The sequence below is a fragment of the Alosa alosa genome, chromosome 2 (assembly GCF_017589495.1).
Source record: "Alosa alosa isolate M-15738 ecotype Scorff River chromosome 2, AALO_Geno_1.1, whole genome shotgun sequence".
NCBI lineage: Eukaryota > Metazoa > Chordata > Actinopteri > Clupeiformes > Clupeidae > Alosa > Alosa alosa.
The window spans coordinates 6,517,662-6,540,398 of NC_063190.1; the positions used below are offsets into that span (position 1 = coordinate 6,517,662).

The window sequence follows — 22,737 nt, forward strand, 5'->3', positions numbered from 1 at the left end:
GGGAATATAAACACTGGATGAGAGAAGGATGCATACTGGTGTCCTGAGATATCTCTGCTCATGGAACACCTCTCCTAACCTCCTATAGAAATTAACTTTCTGATTCAATAAACACATTTGAAAAATGTAGGTACATTCTTAAATAGTCCTAAATGGCTTCATCCATAGGCCTACCCATCTGTAAAAACACTCAAATCTTTTTCAAATGGGGAAAAAGAGAAACATAAATAGAAACCACTACTTATGATGTTATGCTTTTATTTACTGAGTATGTTAAAACTTTACATGCCTCGGAAAATAAAGCGTGACATTCAATTTACAATAGCCTATGATATCAGCACTTATTTTAGGAACGTTGTATGACAAAATAGCCTGTAAGATGGGGTTGATTTTTAAAATCAACAATGAATGCCATAAGTACTGTGCAGGGTGAAGAGATCAGGTGCATTATCAAGTGATGATGAATCAGGACAAAGCTGGGTGCATATTGAAATGGGGAACATGATATAAGTGTCAATATGAGACATCACAAGAAACAATATGGGATAAAACACTGTAACTACCTTGATATTTCAATGAATCTGTGACACATTCAGCCAAACCACATGAAAATTCCAACAATTCAAATTATTGCTGTTAAGGGAGAGTTTATCTGAACAGTGATTTTCTGAAAACTCTTCTGATCTATAGGGGACATCAACCAATGGAACTGGAAACTGGAAGCATAGTGATTAGTTTTTTCCCTATCAACACAGTAATTTAAGAACAAAGTAAACAGAATGAAAGAAGTGTGTCCATGTTTCCGTGGATCCCATAAAGTTCCTTTTCTGTCTTTCCTTCAACAGAAATGTAGTGTCCTTTAGTGGAAACAGAGGGCCTTCGACTGAAAGCCGTTTCTTTCGCTGTGCTATCAGCCAGTCTCTTCCCCAGCCAATGATTCATTTGTGAAGTGGTTAACAGAAAGATTACACAGAGGCAAACATGGTGTGGAGGCAGGGTGATGTGGTCACGTATGACCAGATAATTACTCAGAAACACACAGATGAACATAGTCAAATATGAGGGTGTCGACAAATTGTTTTGAAAACAAAAAAATTAACTGTGATAGCTTCTAACTATTTTCTGGAGAATCTTAAATTCTATTTCTGAAATGGTGGGATGTCTGAAACAAGAAACTGTCATTATTTTGTATCTATACATGTTTATATACATGCACAAAATCCACCTTTGGATTATGCTTAATGCTTCAAGCTTCGCAACTGAATAGAGCAATCAATTTTACTGTGTTTACATTTTTTTCTGTGAGTAACATTACCACAGACCAACCTACATCTTGGTATACATGCTAATCGATGTATGTTTTGATGGTTTGTAGTATAGGGTTAGTTTCAACCAAAGTGAGTACAATTATTAAATTCTCAAGGGGCATCATACATTCACTTTCAATGGGGGATATGATCATGTCTAACACTTTGTTATGTCTATCCAATTTGGTGCAGCATGTTGAAATTAAAAGGTAAAAACTGTGGTTGAGGCAGTGGCTATGAATTGGTCCATTGAGATCACTCACATCAAATCAGGAACACGATTGATTCCCATATCCACAATGAGGTAGAGGACAAAACCAATATGCCTCTTTTGCCCAGTTAAGACTCTCTACTAAGTTAGGCTGTAACGTGTAACATCATAATCAGTTATCCCTTTTCCCAATGAAGAAAACACTTTTTTACCTTGAAAAAAATACAACCTGGGTAGATGAGCTATTAGCAAGTGGAACTTGACCTCATTCAAGTGTTACATATATATATATAAAAAAACTCCAATGTTTCAACATGCCTTATTTGTTACACAGCACCTCTTCCGATAAGTATTGCATAATGTCGTCCAACCCTGGCTGGTTGTCACCTTTAATCTCTAGCAGAGTCTCCTCGGTGGAGACAGCAGACCTGAGGGACAGTCCGGGGACAGCAGCTGTTAGTGTCTGTCTCGTCTGTCACACAAAACCCCTTAGAACACACTGGACCTCACACTGACTCAGCAGCAATGGAGGGCAAACATACCTCCAGGGGGAGACCACCAGTATACCACCAAGTGTGTTCAAAAACAAAAATATAACCATGGATCTAAATAATACTCACATTAGCATTAAATGTTTGCATTACTGGGGCAAGTAACAACATGTCACTCATGGTACATAAACGTCAAAGACGGTACACACATCTGTCTTTGGCACAGGAAAGAGATGGAAACATAAAAGACCAAGCATTACAGAAGTGAGGAAAAGGGAATTGGGACAAGAGGGAATATATATATATATATATATATAAATATACTAATAAAGAACTGGAAGTGAGAAAAAAATGTTCTTTAGTCACAGTTTGGTTGCCTGCCACTTGCTGTCAGAGCTGACAACAGACAGTTGTTGTGATCAACTGACTGTACTCAGAGATCCAGAATAGCTTTGCCTTCAAGGAAACTCTCATAACGATATTCTCAAACAAGTTCTCTGACATAATGGCGCCAAAAATAATCATAAAATTGGCATTTGGTCTAAATAAATTGGGGCATAACCATGATAACACAAAACTATTGAAAACGTGAACGTACTGTTTAGAAAATAACGCTATGTACTAATATATATATATATATATATATATATAATATCATAATGTTATCATATTATTTCCCATCTTTTCAATACAAAAAACAATAATAAAACATTAAACAGGCAGTCTGTAGTGTTTGGACCTTAGACCATAGAATCCTATTATGCTGTGAAAGGTATTGCTAGTCTCTCTCCACCAGAAAGCCAGAGGATACGCCAGGCTCTCCCCTCTCCCGTCTCTGTTCATTCTCCTGCTATTTTTTTTTTCCTTTTTAAAAGTCTATCTATGTGCGCTGTATGATATCTTCATCGAAAGTGGAAATGTTGGCAAAAGGGGTCGATGTTCACAATTACATATTGAGTATGTGCACATGATGACTGGAAATGTGATTCTGTGTAGGGTGGGTGTGTGTGTGTGTGTGTGTGTGTGTGTGTGTGTGTGTGTGTGTGTGTGTGTGTGTGTGTGTGTGTGTGTGTGTGTGTGTGTGTGTGTGTTGGGGGGTTTAGAAAGTTGGCTGCTGAATACTGAAGTGGTGAGAGGAACCAGAGGGTGTCTCCATGCCATCTGTACTCACAACTTGCCCAGGGAGGGCAGGGGCTGTGATGGGGAGGGCCTGGGCCTGACATTCATACAGTACAGCAGGGTCCTGCAGGAAGTAAGTATATGGAAGAGCATGTGCCATCTCTCAGCTCTCATCCTCCGGGTGTTGCTGGTCTAGAAGGCGGACATGGGTGAAGGGGAAATGGCCTCTCTTGCCCTTGCATTCGCCTTCCCACTGGCCATTCACATTGATCTTGGTGACTTTCACCGTGTCCCCTACCTGCAAAACGTAGACACATGGAGGTTAGATAAGCATGGTGGAAACCACACAATTATGGTGAATTGATGACAGGAACTCCATAAACATTGATTTTTTGCAACTGTGTGAACTCGCATGGTGCATTACACTGTCAAAGGGTGGGAAAAAATAGAAAATGATGAAGAATTTTTTTATATGTTTGGCAGTCCTTAGGCATGCAGTGATATTATGCAAATAAATGGCATAGACACAGAATATATTAACAAAGTGTGCTATACAAGACCCTAATTTATATTAAGACATACATATACTATGATGCTTTAACATGATCCTTAGTTTCATGTTCATTCATGTAAATAATATGTTTCTCCATTATCCAGCTTCTTTCACAGACTAGAGTAGTTACATTAGCATCTATGCCAGGTGACCTGTCAGTGACCTCACACTCAATAGAAGCTGGCACACAAAGAGCGAGGCATACATTAATAGCCAAAGAAAGACAGAGGGAGTGCAAAGTCAGTGGAATCACTCATTCCACTTTGAACGTTCTCAGTGTATATGAGAATGTGTGTTACAAATACACCACATACCTCTAGAGCAAGAGCAGTTTTATCGTAAGCATTTGGGACTCTCTTCTGTATTGCCCTGGCATATACTGGTCCATTCTGGAGGTTGGGCAAAGGCGTGTTCACCACAGGCTGAGCGTAGTCTAACTGCGTGGGTGGCACTCCCCCTGCGCCATCGGACGCCCCCGTGACAGGTGTTCCCAGCACAGTGAGCAGCGTTTGGCCTGCACCAGTTGGTGAAGCAGGGCGGTAACGCTCCACATAGGGGACTGGGATCATGCCCTGACGACCGTCAAGATTGGCTGCGTTCCACCACTGGTCCTCTGGCTTCTCGATTACCCGGAGCACATCCCCCTTCCGGAATGGCAGGTCCTCGTCGTCATTGCCGGGGAAGTCAAAGACGGCGCGCACATATTCCACCTCATCTGACTTTTGTGGCCCCCCGGATGCACCGCTGCTCACTAATCCAGCATGCTTGGCCTTGTTGGCAGGCTCAATCAAGGTAGTGGTGTCCAGATAGTGAATCTTGTAAAACTCTAAAAGGGCAGAGAGACCATCAAACTCCTGGTCTCCGATACGGTAACGAGGAGGGGCTTGATCTAGATGGGTGGAGGAAAGAAACCCATAAAGGTGGATCAGTTCAACGATGCATTCAGCATAACCTGCCACAGTCTGTGTACAATAAATGCTAGGCAAGTGAGACAGTAATTATTATGATTATAAAATGCTCAATATAGAATGCTGCAAGCCCCCTAACAAGCATCACCAAACACAAGAGCGTACCATCGAAGCATTTATTTGACTGAGCGTAACAGGCCACAGATAGGATCATAGGCATTCCACAAACACCACACAGAATAAGTAATTCTGCCTATTGTGACATGTAGGTCATTGACAGTTCACAGCATGCACAGGGCTTTTTCTCCGACGGAAATAACAACGTAGGCCTACTGAGAAACAAGGAACACTCCGCCCAACTACACACCCTACAGACACAACCTTTGCTGTGATAAGACTGTTGTTCATCTTAGTGGGCTGACAGGATGAATGAGTAAGAAATGATAGGTCTGTTAACGTTTAACTATTTCTCTGAACAATACCATTATGTTCTGTTGTAATTACTATGTCTGGCGGATATGACAAAAGTCAAAGTATAGTAACGTAACCACATAGATAAAAACAGACCGTCCTTTTTGGCAGCCATGAACCCCCGAACCTGCACGCACCTTTTCAGTGCCCACGTCTGGTTGAGGGGGCGTAATACATGCTATGAAAATCCTGAGCTAACTAAGGATGATATCTACCCCCAAAGCATGCTGAATCTGTAGAAATTGCCCAGACATTAGAATTTTTAAAACAAACCACGAAAGAACCAACAAAAAAGTTGAGAATGTTTGCTTCCACTCTGGAATTCTACCACTATAATGGCAATGTTTACAGAAGCTGGGTATGAACTATGAACACGTTACGCTCTCCCTTAGAAATCCAACAAATAAAAGCGTAAACCAATTTCATAATAAACGTAAATAGTACCTCACTTTGGAAATAAAGTTTGCTATGAGTCTGGTAAGAGAAAACTACATTAAGATGACCTAAAAAGTTGGACAACATTGCGTTAGCTGCCCATGAGCCGCTACGCTATCCTTTCCAATGTCATTATGGCAAGTTTGTTCAAAAACAGCTGGCGTGAACACCTAGCTATCGCTAGCAGGCTAGGTACCTTCCGTTAGCAAACAAGGGAGACTGGGCGTTTCAGGCTGGAGTATAAACTTTCTAATTAATCTTCAATTATATAGCCCCATGTAACAGTATTTAACTTACTTGTTCCAGATTGTCGATTGTTGCTGATGCTGTTGATTATGTAATGAGATACTTTGGAATTCTCAGAAACGGAGAGCACATAGTCACCGGGGCTCGTAACTGAGTCTCTGACAATAAACACTCCATGTCGTTGTCCCTGCAGAAGTGATACTGCCTCTTGGCGAATAAGCCTCCCCCAGTACCAGCTGTTACGGTCTTCGGCGTCAAAATTCCCGGCCATGGCTACAACTCCACACCGAAACCACAAGGCCTTCCCAAGCCTCTCCCAGTTGGTGACCAAGATTCAATTCAATTCAACTCAACAATTCAACTGCAAAAACTTTGACTCTCAAGTCAAGAAGACACACTTCAGGGAGAAAACACAACACCCGTACACCTGGAAAATACGTGCCTGAGTACAGTTTGCGAGATCTACGCAAAAAAGTTAATTCAAAACTTTTGAACACCTTTTAATGTTCATGTAATTATGGCACAATTCTTGAGTAACACATCCGGTGTGCCTGAAACACATCCCACCTAACAACTGGAATGGCGAACGTTGGGAAAAGACTTCATCCACCGGATGTGATGCATCAGAGTTGTCAGCAGAAAAGAAACCCAGCCATATTGGGAAGGTCGCAGTTCATTTTGGAGTTGAGTGATAAAAGTGATCTATCTAACCATTTAGCAATACTAAAGCTGACTGACTGCATCATAAAAACACAAGTAAAACATGTCAAACTCAAGTGTCAAGACTACCCTTCCAAAAATGCAGTTTTCAAGTGTGAAAACTTCTGTTTTTTGAGGAATTCCTTGCAGTATTTTGAACATGAAAAATAGATTGTCACTAGGCCTACATTGCACTGCACTTTACTTTAACGCAGAAATGTAGTATTTTGTACATGAAACGGCATTGTACTGCATAACTACGGTTATTCTTTAAGAGTAGAGCAAACATTGCATCAACACACACTCTCAAATCATGCAGTGGATATTTAGTCATTATTGTTTCTTGAAATGTATTTCCTTTATCTGTGTAGTTGGGTTACTCCACCGAGGTAATGGTGTTTTGGAGCTGATCCTGAACATAGGGACTAGTCCCACAGTATGGACTAAATGGGAAATCTATGAAAAAAGTAAATGACAGATTGGGTCAAAATATAACCTATTTTGGAGTTTTGATGTTAGAGGGCTAGTCTGTATTTATTTGCGCCTATCCGCTAATATAGGGACAAGTAATGGGCAAGGTCTTTAATTGTTCTCAATCTGGGATCCTACAAGATGAGTCTCCTGACCTCTTCCCTTTCCTAGCAAATCCAGGCTCATGTCCCCAGGGAGTAATCTAATAGCCAGACATTTCCCTTACAGGTTGAATCCCTCCTATCAAAGAGAATGCTATCCCACACCCATCCCTCAAAGCATGCAGCAGCTTGCAGTAGGCCTACTCTTGATCTCACCTGAAAAGAGGAATTGTGAGGTCATAAAGTTGGAAGCATCCTCAATGACTGCATTGTAAATACAGTTAGTGCCATCCCCTTTCTCTGCATTTGTCCAATATTATTTAAGTCTTAATGCATTTTTAATGTCACAATAAATTTATTTAAGGGGATGTTTTCAGCAATTGAGGTAAGAAAATGATTAAAGCTTCAATATCAGCTGAAAGAATACCTTGATGCACAACTACCACACTTACACAGTGGAAGGTCTAAAAATGAGAATACACAGCCCGCTACATGAGGCAGGCAACGGTACATGTCTCTAACATTCCTTTCTGATTACTCACTGGTAACAGTAGTACAGAATGTGACTGGGCTCTTTGATGCACATGGACAAGGGAAGGTTCCAGAACATGCAGGGCTTCGACCCTCACATGCCTAAAGGCATACAGCACAAAAATGAAAATATACTAGAAAACCAGTTAAATACAAATGAATATGAATATGAATGAACATACCGTATGTAAATTGTAAATTATTGTTCAATAAGCAGCAATGTCCAGCAAGTCACTATCAACTCCCTTGTTTCTTCACATCAGATGCATGGTTAATCTTTTTTCTTTACCACACCACAGGACAAGGATCTCTGGATGCCTCGGGCATCCGCCTAGCCATGCAAATAAATCACTGTTTTACACCATTTACGGGGCTTAAAGTAGCTCCACACTTCATTGGTAGACTTCCGAGGGCCCTGACATTTAAAACGAGACATTGAGAACTTTGAAAAAGCACTGGTAGTTTATTTACAAGACGATTTATCCTGACAGTTTCTGTAGGAAGTTTACCGTTCACCGCCATCTTGAATTTAGTCACGATAAGTCGAGCGACGAGTACGAATGAACAGGTATGATAAGGGATCAGATTCCAAAAATAATTCCGTGGAAATGCATGGATTCCAGTTGCTTCAGTCTTGTAAATAAACTACCAGTGCTTTTTCAAAGTTATCAATGTCTTGTTTTAAATGTCAGGGCCCTCGGAAGTCTACCAATGAAGTGTGGAGCTACTGTGAGCCTTAGTACAGCGACTAAGGCCAGATTTTTTTCCCGAATCGTTCAGTTTTTGCAGAAAGCACGAAACTTGGTACAAGTATACTACCCCTAGTGATCAAAAATTTAAATGGACCCCAACACATAGCGCCCCTTAGTGGCCCCTATCTTGACTTCAAATATGGCCACCAAAATATGCCCTTTTTTCCTACATTTATAGACCCTTTCAAGAGAGTTCCATTATCAGCATCATAGTTGGCCCCACAAGGCTTCCGTTTTAACATTCCATGGGTGTGTTCCAAACGGGAGACAGCTGCCTACTGCCTCCCTCCCTACATAGAGAGCTGTCTCACTAGACATGAATTTGGATTAAATGCATCTTTTAAAAATGAGCGTAGCACTCTAGAATCTTTGGTTAACACTACGGTATGACGTTAGCAAAGGCCTGACGTTAAACTAAATTAGCTTACGTAAGCTAGCAGGCTAACGGTATAAATTAGTTTTACGGCCGGCAGATATATCAGACCAGACGCTATTAATGGTTACAACAATGGCATAATCAGATAGTAAATTGTTTATTTCTAATCTGTAATCTGCAAATCTAAGCAAAATAAGATCACACAAATGACATTTTAAACAGATTCAGCAGCCATTACCGATGTCATCCGCCATGTTTGTTTACCTTTCACAGCTGTTTCAGACGTTGCCGCAAGGGATTATGGGTAGGAGGCAGCATGAAGTGTGCATCGATGCTGCCTTCAAAAATGACCGTTATTTGGGAATTCTAAGATATCTTAAAAGGCAGCAGAATTTGTTTTTTCGGTTTCGAACCGCACTTGCTGCCTTGCTCCCCAGTTAGATATCTTAAAAGGCAGCAACTTTACCCGTTTCGAACACACCCCATATGTTATCTTAATGCAGAGGAAGTAGATTGGGAACCAAATAGAACGTTCAAGCATTGTTTTTGTTTTTATTGTTGAAAGGGTCTATAATGCTATGCTGCTTTTAACACATAATATGACGTGTCTATAGCCATCTTTAAGCATTTTGAAATACATAATGAGACAATCATGCATAATTAAAACATGTTGGATTTTAAGGAAGTAGCCATACATTCTGACACTGAGTCAAAAACTGGGGTGCGTTTAGGCCAGGGGTCAGCAACCGGCTCCGGAGCCGCATACGGCTCTTTGATCCCTCTGATGCGGCTCAGCTTTTGAAAATAATTAATGTGTATTTAATTAAAATGTGTTTTATTTTAGTTCGTTCATTTTCAAAATGTAATATTGTAGGTCTATCTGAGTCTATCTGAGTTTATATAACTTTCCACCTCACTTGACTCCGTAACCGTAGCCTGCATAATATTGTTACATTCGTGGTTCGTTGCCATGTCAATATCAAACAAAATCACAGATTTCCCTCGATTTCAGTCAACAAGAACACTTTAATTGTTATTGTTGATGTGTGCGCTTGCTGTAGGCTAAGGAAAATGTCAAAAAGGAAACGTCAGCGACCACAGCTTGCGAGCACGAACACAAAGCGGGCTGAAATGGGAAAGTTTCCATCAGAAGACTGATTCTGAAAACGCGAAATGAACTGCCTGTTATATATCCCGCACTGCAACGAGTTAGTATTGCTGTGTTAACCCTGTTCGGTTCCACTTGCATGTGAGAAATCTTTCTCACATATGAAAAATATAAAGACAAACCTGCGCTCACGTTTAAGGGCAATTCCGCGCAAAACTGTCACATAACGCCAACACAATGCCATGCCATGGTATTTCGGTGCCGTTATGGATAAATGACAGTTTTGCGTGGAGATGCCCTTAAAGGATGACAGCCTCAATTCTTGCATGAAACTTCACCTCATTGAATATGAACCAGCCAGACTCCAAGACCATCACCAAATCTAATCTCTGCTAGGCCTAATGTTCAATTTCGCCAATGACATGTCAACAAAAATTGAGTGTTGTGTTGTTAACTATGATGTTACTTTGCATACCAAAGGACACTGGGAAAATAAGGGGTGGTGTTACATGGGAAGCCTTCTGTCATTCCACTTTAGGCCTACATTACAAGTTACTTGCACATTACTTTTAAAACTAGTAGAAAATGTATTTAAAAATCCTCTGTTGAATGAAAGTAACTGTACGTTAAATGTCCAAACCTTTTCTTGTAACCGTCTTTATGTAGCTCTTCTGAGATAAAAAAAAAAAAAAAAAAATTGGTAAAATTGGCTCTCCAGGCAAAAAAGGTTCCCGACCCCTGGTTTAGGCTATGTGTGAAGTTTCGACTGTGTGACTAAACCCTGCACTTGCCTGGGCTCAACCCTTCTAATTATGAAGGGCTGAGCAATGGTAATGGTAGTCTGAGCGCGATCCAGGATCCAGATCCGGCTGCCTTGTTTTCTCGATCGATTCGCTCGACGTGCACACATACAAATCTTTTTGCTCCTATTATATCACCTAGCCAGGAGCAAAAGTATGGTCACTCGTAGAAGCAGATTCGAGCACTTGTATCAATTGACTTGTAGTCATGCAAGGAAATAAAAGCGATCTGTAGAATTTTATTAATGAGAAATTATTTCACAGATGCACAACTTCGGATGCATTAGTTCACATTTGGGTTTAAAAATGCACGAATGTTGTGCATGTTCTCAGATTATGAAACACTGATGTCCAAATGTGTTTCGCACCAACTGCGCTGCAACGATTGGAGCAAAAGTGTCGCATGACTCTTGAAAGTTGTGACTCACAGGATAGGATTTGTGTAGGCCTACCTGTAAAAAGGATTTTTGAACCCGTAGCCCCTATTTTGTGTTAACAGGATATTAAAAAAATATGTACAACTTCAACTTTACTATTACACATTTATGACTTTAGTGTGCACATGCAAAATCTGCAGTTAAATGTGCTCGCCACTTTTGCACCCAATATACCTTCATATCTAATTTGCCCCCTAGAGGCTGGCATGCTAGCAAGGAGGCTAAAACCCATGGATGCTAACGTCTGTCAAGTCTCTTAAAGAAACATATGCTGCCTTTTGGGAAATTAGCTATTTTGTCTTCTATCCTAGAGTTAGATAAATTAGTACACATAACCCAGTCCAACACATCCTACTGTTAGCCTAATTCAATTGAGGTGGGTGGGGCTAATTAGCATATGCTAAAGTTTCTTTTAAGGCTTATAGTGATTGTTTGAAAAGGTCTATTTTGTTTTATTGTAGTTTAACATTTTGCATCCCATAAAATGATTATGCCTGTCAATGAAGCTAATTTAAATACCTAATACCTTATGAGTTTAGCTCCCTCCTGACACATTAGGGCTCATGCTAGTCAGTGAACCAGCACTTATAGGACACTTGCTAGTGCGTTCAGCGCCCAGTCCTTGGGTGTGCTTTGTGGTGGAAGACAGGTAAAGTTGAGTATCGTCCTCATAGCAGTGATAATCAAATTCATGGGAGCGAATGGTCTCACCCAAGGAAGTGTGTAAATAGAGAAAAGTAGGGGCCCTAATACTGATCCCTGAGGCACACCTGTGGTGAGATCATGTGCCCTTTAAGGTAGGATTTAAACCAGCCAAGGGATTTCCTAGACATCCCAGTTCAGATAGTGTAGAAAGGAGAATGTCATGGTTAACAGTATCGAAGGCTGCAGATAAGTCTAGTAGAATAAATACTAATGACTTAGCAACTTAGATGAGGACTTAGCTACTCTCAATGCTTCGGTCACAGAAAAGCAGTTTCCGTAGAATGACTCTTGAAAACAGACTGCATAAGGTGTAGCAGGTTGTTCTGATATAGCAAGTCCAAGACTTGCTTGAAGACCACTTTCTCCAAAAACTTTGACAATAAAAGAAAAAGTGATATAGGTCTGTAAAAACAGGAATGGTTTTAGAGGTGGTGGCAAATTATACACTTTCCATCTTTATCCTCCTTGACTGATTTTTCACTAGTTTCATATTTGGCTAGGGTCAGTGTCACTACTGGTAGCATAAGCCAGTACCTGGAGCCTACAATCGTTGCACAGGTAGTCCAACTCCTCCAGAATGGCACACCAATACGTTCCATTGCCAGAAGGATTGCTGTGTCTCCCAGCGCAGTCTCAAGAGCATGTAGGAGATTCCAGGAGACAGTTGCTCTAGGAGAGCTGGGCAGGATGGTAAAGGGTCCTTAACCAAGCAGCAGGACCAGTATCTGCTCCTTTGTGCAACAACAAACAGTAGGAGCCCTGCCCCAGAGCCCTACAAAAGGACCTCCTCCTGGCCACTGGTGTGAATGTCTCTGACCACACTGTCAGACTTCATGAAGGTGGCCTGAGGGCCCGATGGCCTCTGGAAGGATCTATGCTCACTGCCCAGCACCGTACAGCTCAATTGGCATTTGCCATAGAATACAAAATTGGTAGGTTCGCCATTGACGCCCTGTGCTTTTCACAATTGAGACCAGGTTCACCCTGAGCACATGTGACGTCTAAAGATGTCTTGGAGAATGTAATCCTGCCTGCAACATCATTCAGCATGACTGGTTTGGTGGTGGGCCAGTGATGGTCTGGGGAGGGATATCCTTGGAAGGACGCACACATCTCTACGGGCAAGACAACTGCACCCTCACTGCTCTTAAGCATCAGGAGGAAAACCCTGTCTGACCCTGTATTGGTGCAGTGGGCCCTGGGTTCCTCTTGGTGCACAACAATGGCTGGACACATGTAGCGAGAATGTGCAGGCAGTTCCTGGAGGATGAAGGCATTGATACCATTACCCCACACTCCCCTGACTTCCGATTGAACACCTCTGGGACATTATATTTTGGTCCATCCAACACCGCCAGGTTGCACCACCGACTGTCAAGGAGCTCAGTGATGGCCATGTCCACATCTGGGAGCAGATCCCCCAGGACACCATCCGTCGTTTCATTAGGAGCATGCCCCGATGCCATCAAGCAGGTCGGGGCCATACGAACTACTAAGTACCATCATGAGTTACGGCGCTGAAATTCAAGCAAAATGGACTAGCTTGCCGCGTCATTTTTTCCACTCTGTCCTCTGTGGATTGATCATTTTCATTCCCAAATAACGAAGTGGCATCCTTTTGTTCCTAACATATTACCCAGTCCATATCAGTTTGAATCCTACCTCACAAGATGCTCGCTTAACGTATCATGGCTTGGACAGCTGTCCACACCTTACCATCCAGGGCTCAGTATTGGGCCCCCTTCTCTTTGCTATCCACACCACTTCTTTGGGACAGATTATCCATTCGCACAGCTTCTCATACCACTGCTATGCAGATGACACACAGCTTTATCTGTTCTTTCCACCTGATGACCCCTTGGTCTCGGCACGGACCTCGGATTGCCTCTCAGACATATCTACATGGATGAAGGCACACCACCTCCAGCTAAACCTCTCAAAAACCTAACTCCTGGTCCTCCCAGCTAAACCTACTGCTCCCACCTACTCAAATGCCCTCATACAGGCATATATGCTACCCCCGAATCAAGGCGCTCTTCAGACAAACATCGCTCTAGCTCTGCCACTGGTACGTTTTCAGGTCAATCCAAACTTTTTTCATCTGTTGTTCCTCGTTGGTAGAACGCGCTACCAGTTCCTACTAGAGCAGGGACATCCCTCTTCATCTTCAAAAAACTCCTAAAGACCCAGCTCAGAAAGAGAAGAAGGTAGAATAAGAATTTATTGATGATGTAGGTAGTTACTTCAATTAACCAAGATTTAGAATAATTGGCTTATTTTCTTACACATAGTGGCCATATTGGAATCTTACCAGATTATACTTGATGCCTCGTATATTATTGAGGTTGTCATGTGATAAAAGGACTGTTCAAACTTTGATATTGTTTTTGAATGATATTTCTATCATGAATAACAATAAAGATGGTCTATATTTTCACATTTGGTATCCGCCATATTGGATTTCAAAATGGCCAACATCAAGTTTGATTGGAAATCATGTCAATAGCTTCCTCGACACTTAAAATACTTTTTTTATCTTGTTTAATTTTGAAGTTGTATCAACAATTCTATTAAGAATGGTAGCCATATTTGAATTCAAGATGGCGGCCACTAGGGGGCGCTATGTGTTGGGGTCCATTTCAATTTTTGATCACTGGGGTAGTAGTATAACTGTGCCAAGTTTCATGCTTTCTGCAAAAACTGAACGATTCCGGTGCTTAGCCGCTGTACTACCTCGTAAATGGTGTAAAACAGTGATTTATTTGCATGGCTAGGCCAATGCCCGAGGCACCCCCATCGAAAACCTGTTGGTAGCATCGGCTAACTAGCGCCAGATTTCGGAGTGCAGGGGACAAGAACATATGAGACAAAAGTTAGTTTCAACACACTTTAGGTCAATATCACACCAAACTTCTCCTTTAAGCAAGTCATCTGTTTAGCTCGCCTCTGGCCCGCCTATATCAGATACACCGATGTGATTGGTGTAGCTCAGCCCAGCATAGACTTTCTCAGAATAAGTCCGCTCCAACTTCATCCATCCAACTTCCGGCGTCGATTGTCTATGGGAAATAACATGGCGTTTTGAAATATCATACCGGTAAAACATCTGTAGGTAGCGAAGAAGAAAAAGCTCGTGGGCAGATTGGCCTACACACTTGTTTGATTGAAAATCAAAAAATCCAGTGGAAACTAGATGGCAGAAGTGTGTAGGCCAATCTGCCCAGCAGCTTTTTCTAATTGGTCACCTACAGAGTTTGACAGGTACGATCTTTCAAAACGCCATGTTATTTCCCATAGACATTTGACGACCGAAGGTTGGATGGATACGGAAGTTAAGAGGCGGGACTTATTCTGGAGAGGTCTATGGGCAATGAGCATCATTACTGATTGCCAGAGTGACACGAAAAAATTCAAATTGTGCTCTCAAGAGAACGCAAGAGAACTTGGATATTGGAGTTTTGAGGAGAGGAGAAGAGAGGGATCAAGTTCACACAAACCGTTCTGAAAATAATCAGGAAACCTACCATTTAACAAGGAACTGTTAGACAGAGAGCAAACAGGGGCCAACAGATTCCATTAAGTATAGACTTTCTACCTCAAGAGGGCTGGAAGTAGTCTGACGAGCCAGACCCACATCAAGATGTAGGGTCTGGGGGCTCACCATTTGCAGTGCTCAGTCCGAGGGGCGGGATAATCGGATGTCTTTCAAATTCCCTCTGCACGCAATAGGATAGCACTACAACTCATTCCCATGCGTTTTCCCACCAGCGGAGCTAGTTAGCTAGTTCAAACTTTTGCCAACTTAAAGCTTAACTCGTGTCACGCTGTTTGCCAACAGCAACATCCATCTTCTTTGTTCTCAAGTAGCAGGGAATTCACGCCGAACCACTGTAACTCTGCCATCAATCATTGTTAAGCCCGCCTACCGACTCTATACACGATGTAATTGGCCTTATCGAAGTTTAATTTTTCCAGCTCACAAGCCAACGGAGAGTTGCTAGACTACCCTGGCAGCCGCTATAGGGTAGCCTATGTCTAGATTTAGGCTAGGCTGGAAGACATTTTTATATGAAACAGTTTCTAAACGTTTAGACAATGTGATGGGATAAAACTAGCGTGCGTCTAGATTTCTAGGCTAGGATAAAACTGGTTCAAACTATATTGATGTGGGTGAGGGACCTCAGAGTAATGTAGGTTCTAATTGACCCCAGTTTATCAGTTAAAAAGGATAAAAACCAAGGAGGGGTTGGGTTTACCAGTTGATCTAAAGTCTTAGATAAAGATGTAAGGTTATACTGATGGGCAGAAATAAGTTCTGAAAAGTAGTGTGTTCTTGCATCCTTGGCCTGATATCTGTAACTGATATATGGCCTGTAACCAATTATACATTTATTAGTTTCACTTGACTAAAACATTTCAGTTTACCATCTTGCAAGTTAACCTTGACATTGTTGATTTGGGATAAATATATATAAAAAAGAACAGAAAATCTAAAAAAAAAAACTGCCAGTCAATGAATTTTCCTATTCATCATTTGTTCCCAGCTGAAATGGAATCTTCGGTGACTGATTTTAATGTCTGGACTTTGATTAATTTCAGATATGTGAAGAGCGCATCCTGGTGAAGCTGGATTTGTTGTGAGATCCTGCTGCTGACGATGGCCACTGCTACTTTACCAGCCAGAAGGGAGGCTGTTTATCATCTTTGCTGCTCTCCAAGGAGAAAGAAGAGACACTGATGTCAACATGGAGTCCATTGGACCTCTTCACGCAGAATGTTCCCCTGCACAAACAACCAGACTGTAGCAATACATTCTCTCTTACAGACATAAGCGAACGTAAACAGAGCCAATCTACTGACAATAAATGGATTTGTGCATCATCTTGGTAACAACCTTCGTTCATTCTCCAACTGTGATTTTAGCAGCAACAACACAACTTTCAGAGCAGCTTACTGCTCCACAAAAACTTCACTGTAAAACTCATCTCACTCAACTCAACACATTTTAATTGCAATGTCTCTGTCAATTGAGTTGATACCTTTGTCTTGTGAGATTTATCCATTGCTCATTATGTGAGCAATAAAATTTCATTATATAATCAGAATGTGTCAAAAAAGGTTCCATGTATACCTGATGTTGATGATCTACAATACATGTAAAAATCCCTCACATACTTATAAGTTATAGCCATTTTATTGTTTGAACGAGATGGTATGGGTGACAAAACAGGTCAAAGCAGTCAACTTCCCTGATCAAGACCTTGTGATCAACATCATGTATGCATTACATAGAAAGATTCTGGTGTAGTATTAAGCTGTTTTTCTCCTATCATATAGCTCCATTTGACCAGCACCTACATACACTACTGTGCAAAATTGACTAATTTCACCATTGGTTCATCTTGACCAGCTTCATGAAAGTCACCTGACATGCTTTTGGTCAATATGACTGAACAAAAAACAGTCAACAAGTGCACAGCATGTTTGAGAACTATTTTAGGACTGTTAGAAAACCACTTTCAGTATCTAACTTAACTCTGGGAATGCTATTCCAAAAGTCTTAAGGGATCTGCGTACTTATCACTTGTTAGCTGATTATCCGTCGCAGATTGTAATCTTAATGCATTTCAGGTAGCTATTTCATGAAGTTGGTTGTAATGAAGCCCAATGGTGAAAGGAGTAAGTGATCCTAAACTGTTGCATGGTAGAGTAGATGTGTGTAACCTCTGTGAATTAGGTGACTTAATAATGTCTTTTTGATGACCTGTCTTTTTTTTGCAGACCACAGATCTAACTACTTATAGACGGTCTGCTGTTCTTCATGGTCTTCCCCTGTACTTAAGAGAGCCATCTGCAATTTCAAAGACTATTAAGGTAATTCATTTGAAAACTTTATGGTATTATTGTTTGAGATGCAGTAATGATTGCTTAAGACATGATTTCAGTCTGACACTAAGTGTCATTTATTGTCTTTCACAGGACTGACTGAGGCACTGGGGCCACACACAAAAGCCATGAACATGGGGATCCTGGAAGTAACTGACAGTTCTACCAACTCAGGACCATATCCCACAGTGGTCAATGTGGCTGTAGTACTGGAGGAGGAAGTTGTCATGGACAATCTGGGAGACTTCACAAATGTCCTCATGATGCTCTTTGGTCTGCTTTATGCTCTAAATATGGAGTACCCTAAGGACTTAAGGTACACTGAGGAGGCAGTCCAGACGATTCTCTTAAACCTGGGAAAAGTGCACAGCAAGGATACAGTCCTTGAAGAAAGAGTTATTACAGGTGTAATGGTCATTACAGTACATGTTAATTGCCAGTCATTGAGGTATTTTGAGGTATCAAAGGTTTCATGCAAATGTTTCTGTTAAATGGCAGTGACTTTTTTTGTTGGATTTTTGTAACTTTTCTGGAACATGTCACAAATCATTTTGAACCAATTTTACATCAGATGTTCACAGGCAAAGCTGTCATGTTTTACTTTTGTTTCATTTTGTGAAGCAGATATTTGTTTTTCCAGTACAACTATTGAGTGACATGCCATGCTTTCTTGAACTCTCAGATCTTGTTTCTAGAACACTGGTTGAATACTTGTGTAATATTGCACTTGAGCCTTACAGGCGAGTTCATATGGATTTAAATAAATAAATAAAATGTACTTTATCAGAACATAGTGTGTAATTTATTTGAAATAATGAAAAATAGACATTTTGGCCAAAATGAAATATTTAATTAATACAACATTTTATTTCAAGTTGAGTGTGCTTGTTGGCCCAACAAGCTATGTTCAGTCAACAGAGAATATTTAATTGACACAACATTCTATTTTAAGTTCAGTCTACATGCAGGGATAGTCAGCACAACAAAAAAAGTTGGTTTCCGCAACTTAAGTTGGGGCTAACTAAAAATTTTAGGTGCAACGGGTCACTAGAATTTTTTATGTTGGAGAGGCATACGCAGTAAGCTTTGATACGGACTATGAAATGGGAGACATAAACACGATGCTCTCTGAAATTATCCTGACACATAATTAATTCCGTAAACTGCTGACTCACGAAATGTATTGTAGCAGGTCACAAAACTGATTTCATGATTCTTTTATGCATTTAGTCCACAGAATGAAAGCATATGTCACTGAATGCATTTAAGTAAGTTGTTAAAGTTACTATTATGTGGACGGAATGCCTTCTGTAACACAACACAATACTTCTGTGGACCTAAATTGAAAAGGATGCACAGAATGGTGCGTGTAGGTGCATTCCGTGATTTTACGTAGACAGAATTACTTTTGACCAAACATTTCGTCTAGGACAGTGAATACCGCATTCAGCATTATGTCCACGAAAGGAAAAGGCCACCAGTCAATTTAGATCCCGCTAAATGATGTACTCTCTTCAGTGTTTTTCGTGGACACAATGCAAACCAATTTGTGCATTCCGTGGACAAAAGGTGTTACTGATGTAACATGGTTTCGTAATGAATATATGTATTTAAGTCACCACCGAAAGTGATTCTGTCCACGAAATAAGGCATGTTACATTTGGCGCCCCATAGACAAGGGGCCTGTGCAAACACAATCATCTGCTCTCCCACCTATAGCCTACCAACGGGGCTATATACAGGTGCACTGCAATCAATGAGATTCCCCCTACGTTACTAGCGACACACCTCCCGACGTAATTCCCGGGGATACCCCTTGACACCACACTACGTTTTTGTGCACACAATTTAATTTCTTCGAGCCCACGTTTTAATTATTCATGGGTGCGTTTTAGTAGATCGAGATCTATAACGTGCTCATGTTTACATGTGTCAAGACAATATTGAGTGCATGTTTTACAAATTGTGGCCACGTTTAAGTAGATCGTGCACACAATGTTCTATAACCATGTTCACAAATTGTGCTCTCGTTTTAATAAATTGTGCCCTCGTTTTAGTAAATAGTGCACTCGTTTTAGTAAATAGTGCACTCGTTTAATAAATTGTGCCCTCGTTTAATAAATTGTGCCCTCGTTTTACTATGCTTAAAATGAGAGCTCAATTTAGTAAAATGAGCGCACACTAGGCTATAGTAAAACGAGCGCACAATATAGTAAATTGTGCACACGATTTAGTAAACCGAGCGCACAATTTAGTAAAACGAGCTTACGATTTAGTAAAACGAGTGCACAATATAGTAAAACGAGAGCACAATTTAGTAAAACGAGCACACAATGTAGTAAAACGAGCGCACATTCTCTCAACATGCAAAACATTTTGCAATGACACCTCTAGGGCTCCGTACATCTCAACACGACTCAACACGTTACATAATATCCCAGGCCTATAGGTGGCACTGTTTCTTTACAGAAATTGACCAAAGCTTGCACTGTAGGCAGACAGAATAGGCTACGACGAAATGGCTAGTGCAAGGAAACAAGAATTGTTTGTGTGGACTTGTAGTGAACTGTCAACTGTAGTCAACTGTAAAACTAATAAACTTAATTTTTACGGTTTGTGAAGGGTGCAGTCCCGTCCTTTATTTGGCTAACGCAGGTAAAAATAATCTCCTTTACTTTCTTTGGTTGTAGGATAGTCCGCGATTCACATTAGTTTTGGTTATCACCGCAAGTGCAAAGGCGTACCCAAGTTCTAGGCTATTCCGTCGTCACATTTATAATAATACCTTTGTTAGTAACAGTCGATACTTTTGCTTGCATCAAAGCGCACATTCGCATTTAGTGCGCATAGGCTTAACATGAGTTCTTGCGTCTTTGTATGTTCATATCTGACTTCACTATGAATGCATTTATTTATGTTGTAAGACATGTAAAATAAATTAATGACACCGCACTACGCGACAAATTAATGTAAACTTACACCGCACTTCCCTAATAACTGAAGTTCTCGGCGTCACTGACAGTAGCTAAATGCATAAAAACACCGGAAAAACAGTGTTCAGTCCACCAAGTCATAAGCTATCGCACCGCGCAGCACCAGTTGTGATATTTATCCTACGGTGTAATCGTGAGGTAACGCCATGTATGAAAAACTAGTATTGTTAGGCAATACTATAAGTGTCAAGTCCAGGGCAGCTGAGGTGTGGCGATGACATCATCGATACGCAAGTAGGATGTGTGGTTTCGCTGTCCAAACGAATTCAAAAGGGCTACGGTTTCAGATTTTTCCACTCTGGGACCAGGTTTCAAAAAAGTGCGGTTTCGGGCAGTGCGTTTACAGGATTCGTTTGGACGCTCGGCCAAGACGAAGCAAAACCTCTGTTTAACCCAAAAAGCGTCTCCGTGTGGACGGGCCCTTTGTCACTTGTCTGTATGGCCGTACCAATAAGTTAGCGCAGCATGCTTGGTCTTGAAATTTTCGTAAGAATCCATAGATTTACGTTGTTTTATTGCCAATATATTGAGTAGTTGTACACGACAGCGCAAACAAAACAGATACATAAGGAAAGAAGCGAAGTGAAAACTTATTTTCCGCGGACATCCAGGTATTTCGGTTTGACTTCCATTATTGTCGCTGGATTCACGGTACTCTGCGTGTTCACGAGGCTCTTCTGATTCCATCGATACCAATTACATGTCTGTAGGACCGATGAGAGTCGAGATCTGACAACCAGTCTTTGAATGGCCATAGCGCTGCGTCTGAACGAGCCGATGAGATGGGACCTAGATGTCCGTGTAGCCAACGAGGAGAGCTTTCTTTAGACACATGACACATCGTCACATTCTACTTCCTTGCCGGCTAAACTCAATGCGCAATGGTCATGCGTAACCAGTCGCCGAAGCAGTGGTTTGGACGTTTGTTACTAAACAAGCAAGAGACATTTTTTAAAGATTTTTGTTCGTAAAACATGCCAAAGAGACAAAAAAGACGACACATGTCGAAGAACCCGAGGACAATGATGATCTGGAGGACATCGATGAAGGAGAAGAAAGCAATTTCTCGGAATGCGACTCCGAGGAGGAGCAGAACTTTTTAGCTGGGAAGGACCCTGATTTTGAGCTGTGAGTAGACTACTTATATCCATATACAGTTACAGATACAGTTTAGTTTGCTTTTTAATGTTTAGTGCATAGTTTCGTTATTTAGCTGACCATAATGTGCCGTGTGTGTGTGTGAGTGAGTGAGTGATTTGTTTTTCTCCTGTAACAGTACATGGACATGGGTTCTGTTTTTTGTCCTAAACAATTTTGTTCAGTTATTTTTTAGGCAGTTCTAGTGTGTGCATAAACATGTCTGTGGATCTTCAGTGTGCATAGTGGAGGGTGACAGTGTGACCTGGGGGAGGTGTGAACAGTGTTCTGGTACCTGGGGGGGTTTGGTGAGAATGCAGTGTGTGTGTGTGTGTGTAAATGAGGGCCCGTCCACACGGACGCTTTTTAGGTTAAACGCAGAGGTTTTGCTTCGTCTTGGCCGAGCGTCCAAACGAATCCTGTAAACGCACTGCCCGAAACCGCGACTTTTCTGAAACCTGGTCCCAGAGTGGAGAAATCTGAAACCGTAGTCCGCTTGAATTCGTTAGACAGCTTAAACTGCACATCCTGCTTATGCGTATCGATGATGTCACCTCAGCTGCCCTGGACTTGCACTTATAGTATTGCCTAACAATACTAGTTTTCATACATGACATTACCACCACGATTACACTGTGAAGATAAATATCACAACTGGAAGGCTTTGGCTACCGATAGCTTATGACTTGGTGGACTGAACACTGTTTTTCCCGTTTTTTTTTAATGCATTCTAGCTACTGTCAGTGACGCGAGAGAACTTAAGTTATTAGGAAAGTGCGGCGTAAGTTCAGGCTACATTAATTTGTGTGTAGTGCCAGTGTCATTCATTTATTTTACATGTCTTACAACATATATACATGCATTCACAGTCGAGTGAAATCAGATATAAGCATACAAAGATGCTTAGAACTCACGTTAAGCCGATGGTAGAACACTGATTGCAAATGCGCGATTTGATTTGATGCAGGCAAACGTATTGTTACTAACGAAGGTTTTATAG

General features: G+C 41.2%; 1 protein-coding gene across 1 annotated transcript; it reads right to left on the minus strand.

The window, feature by feature from the left end:
- Positions 1-241: 241 nt before the first annotated feature.
- LOC125284271 (adapter molecule crk-like) lies at positions 242-6,323 on the minus strand. The gene is made up of 3 exons (XM_048228158.1): positions 5,793-6,323; positions 3,996-4,570; positions 242-3,426 (listed from the first exon to the last, which is right to left on the minus strand). Exons 1-3 carry the CDS (start codon positions 6,010-6,012, stop codon positions 3,292-3,294), a joined length of 930 nt encoding a protein of 309 aa, XP_048084115.1. The 5' UTR covers positions 6,013-6,323; the 3' UTR covers positions 242-3,291.
- Between the last annotated feature and the right edge of the window lie 16,414 nt (positions 6,324-22,737).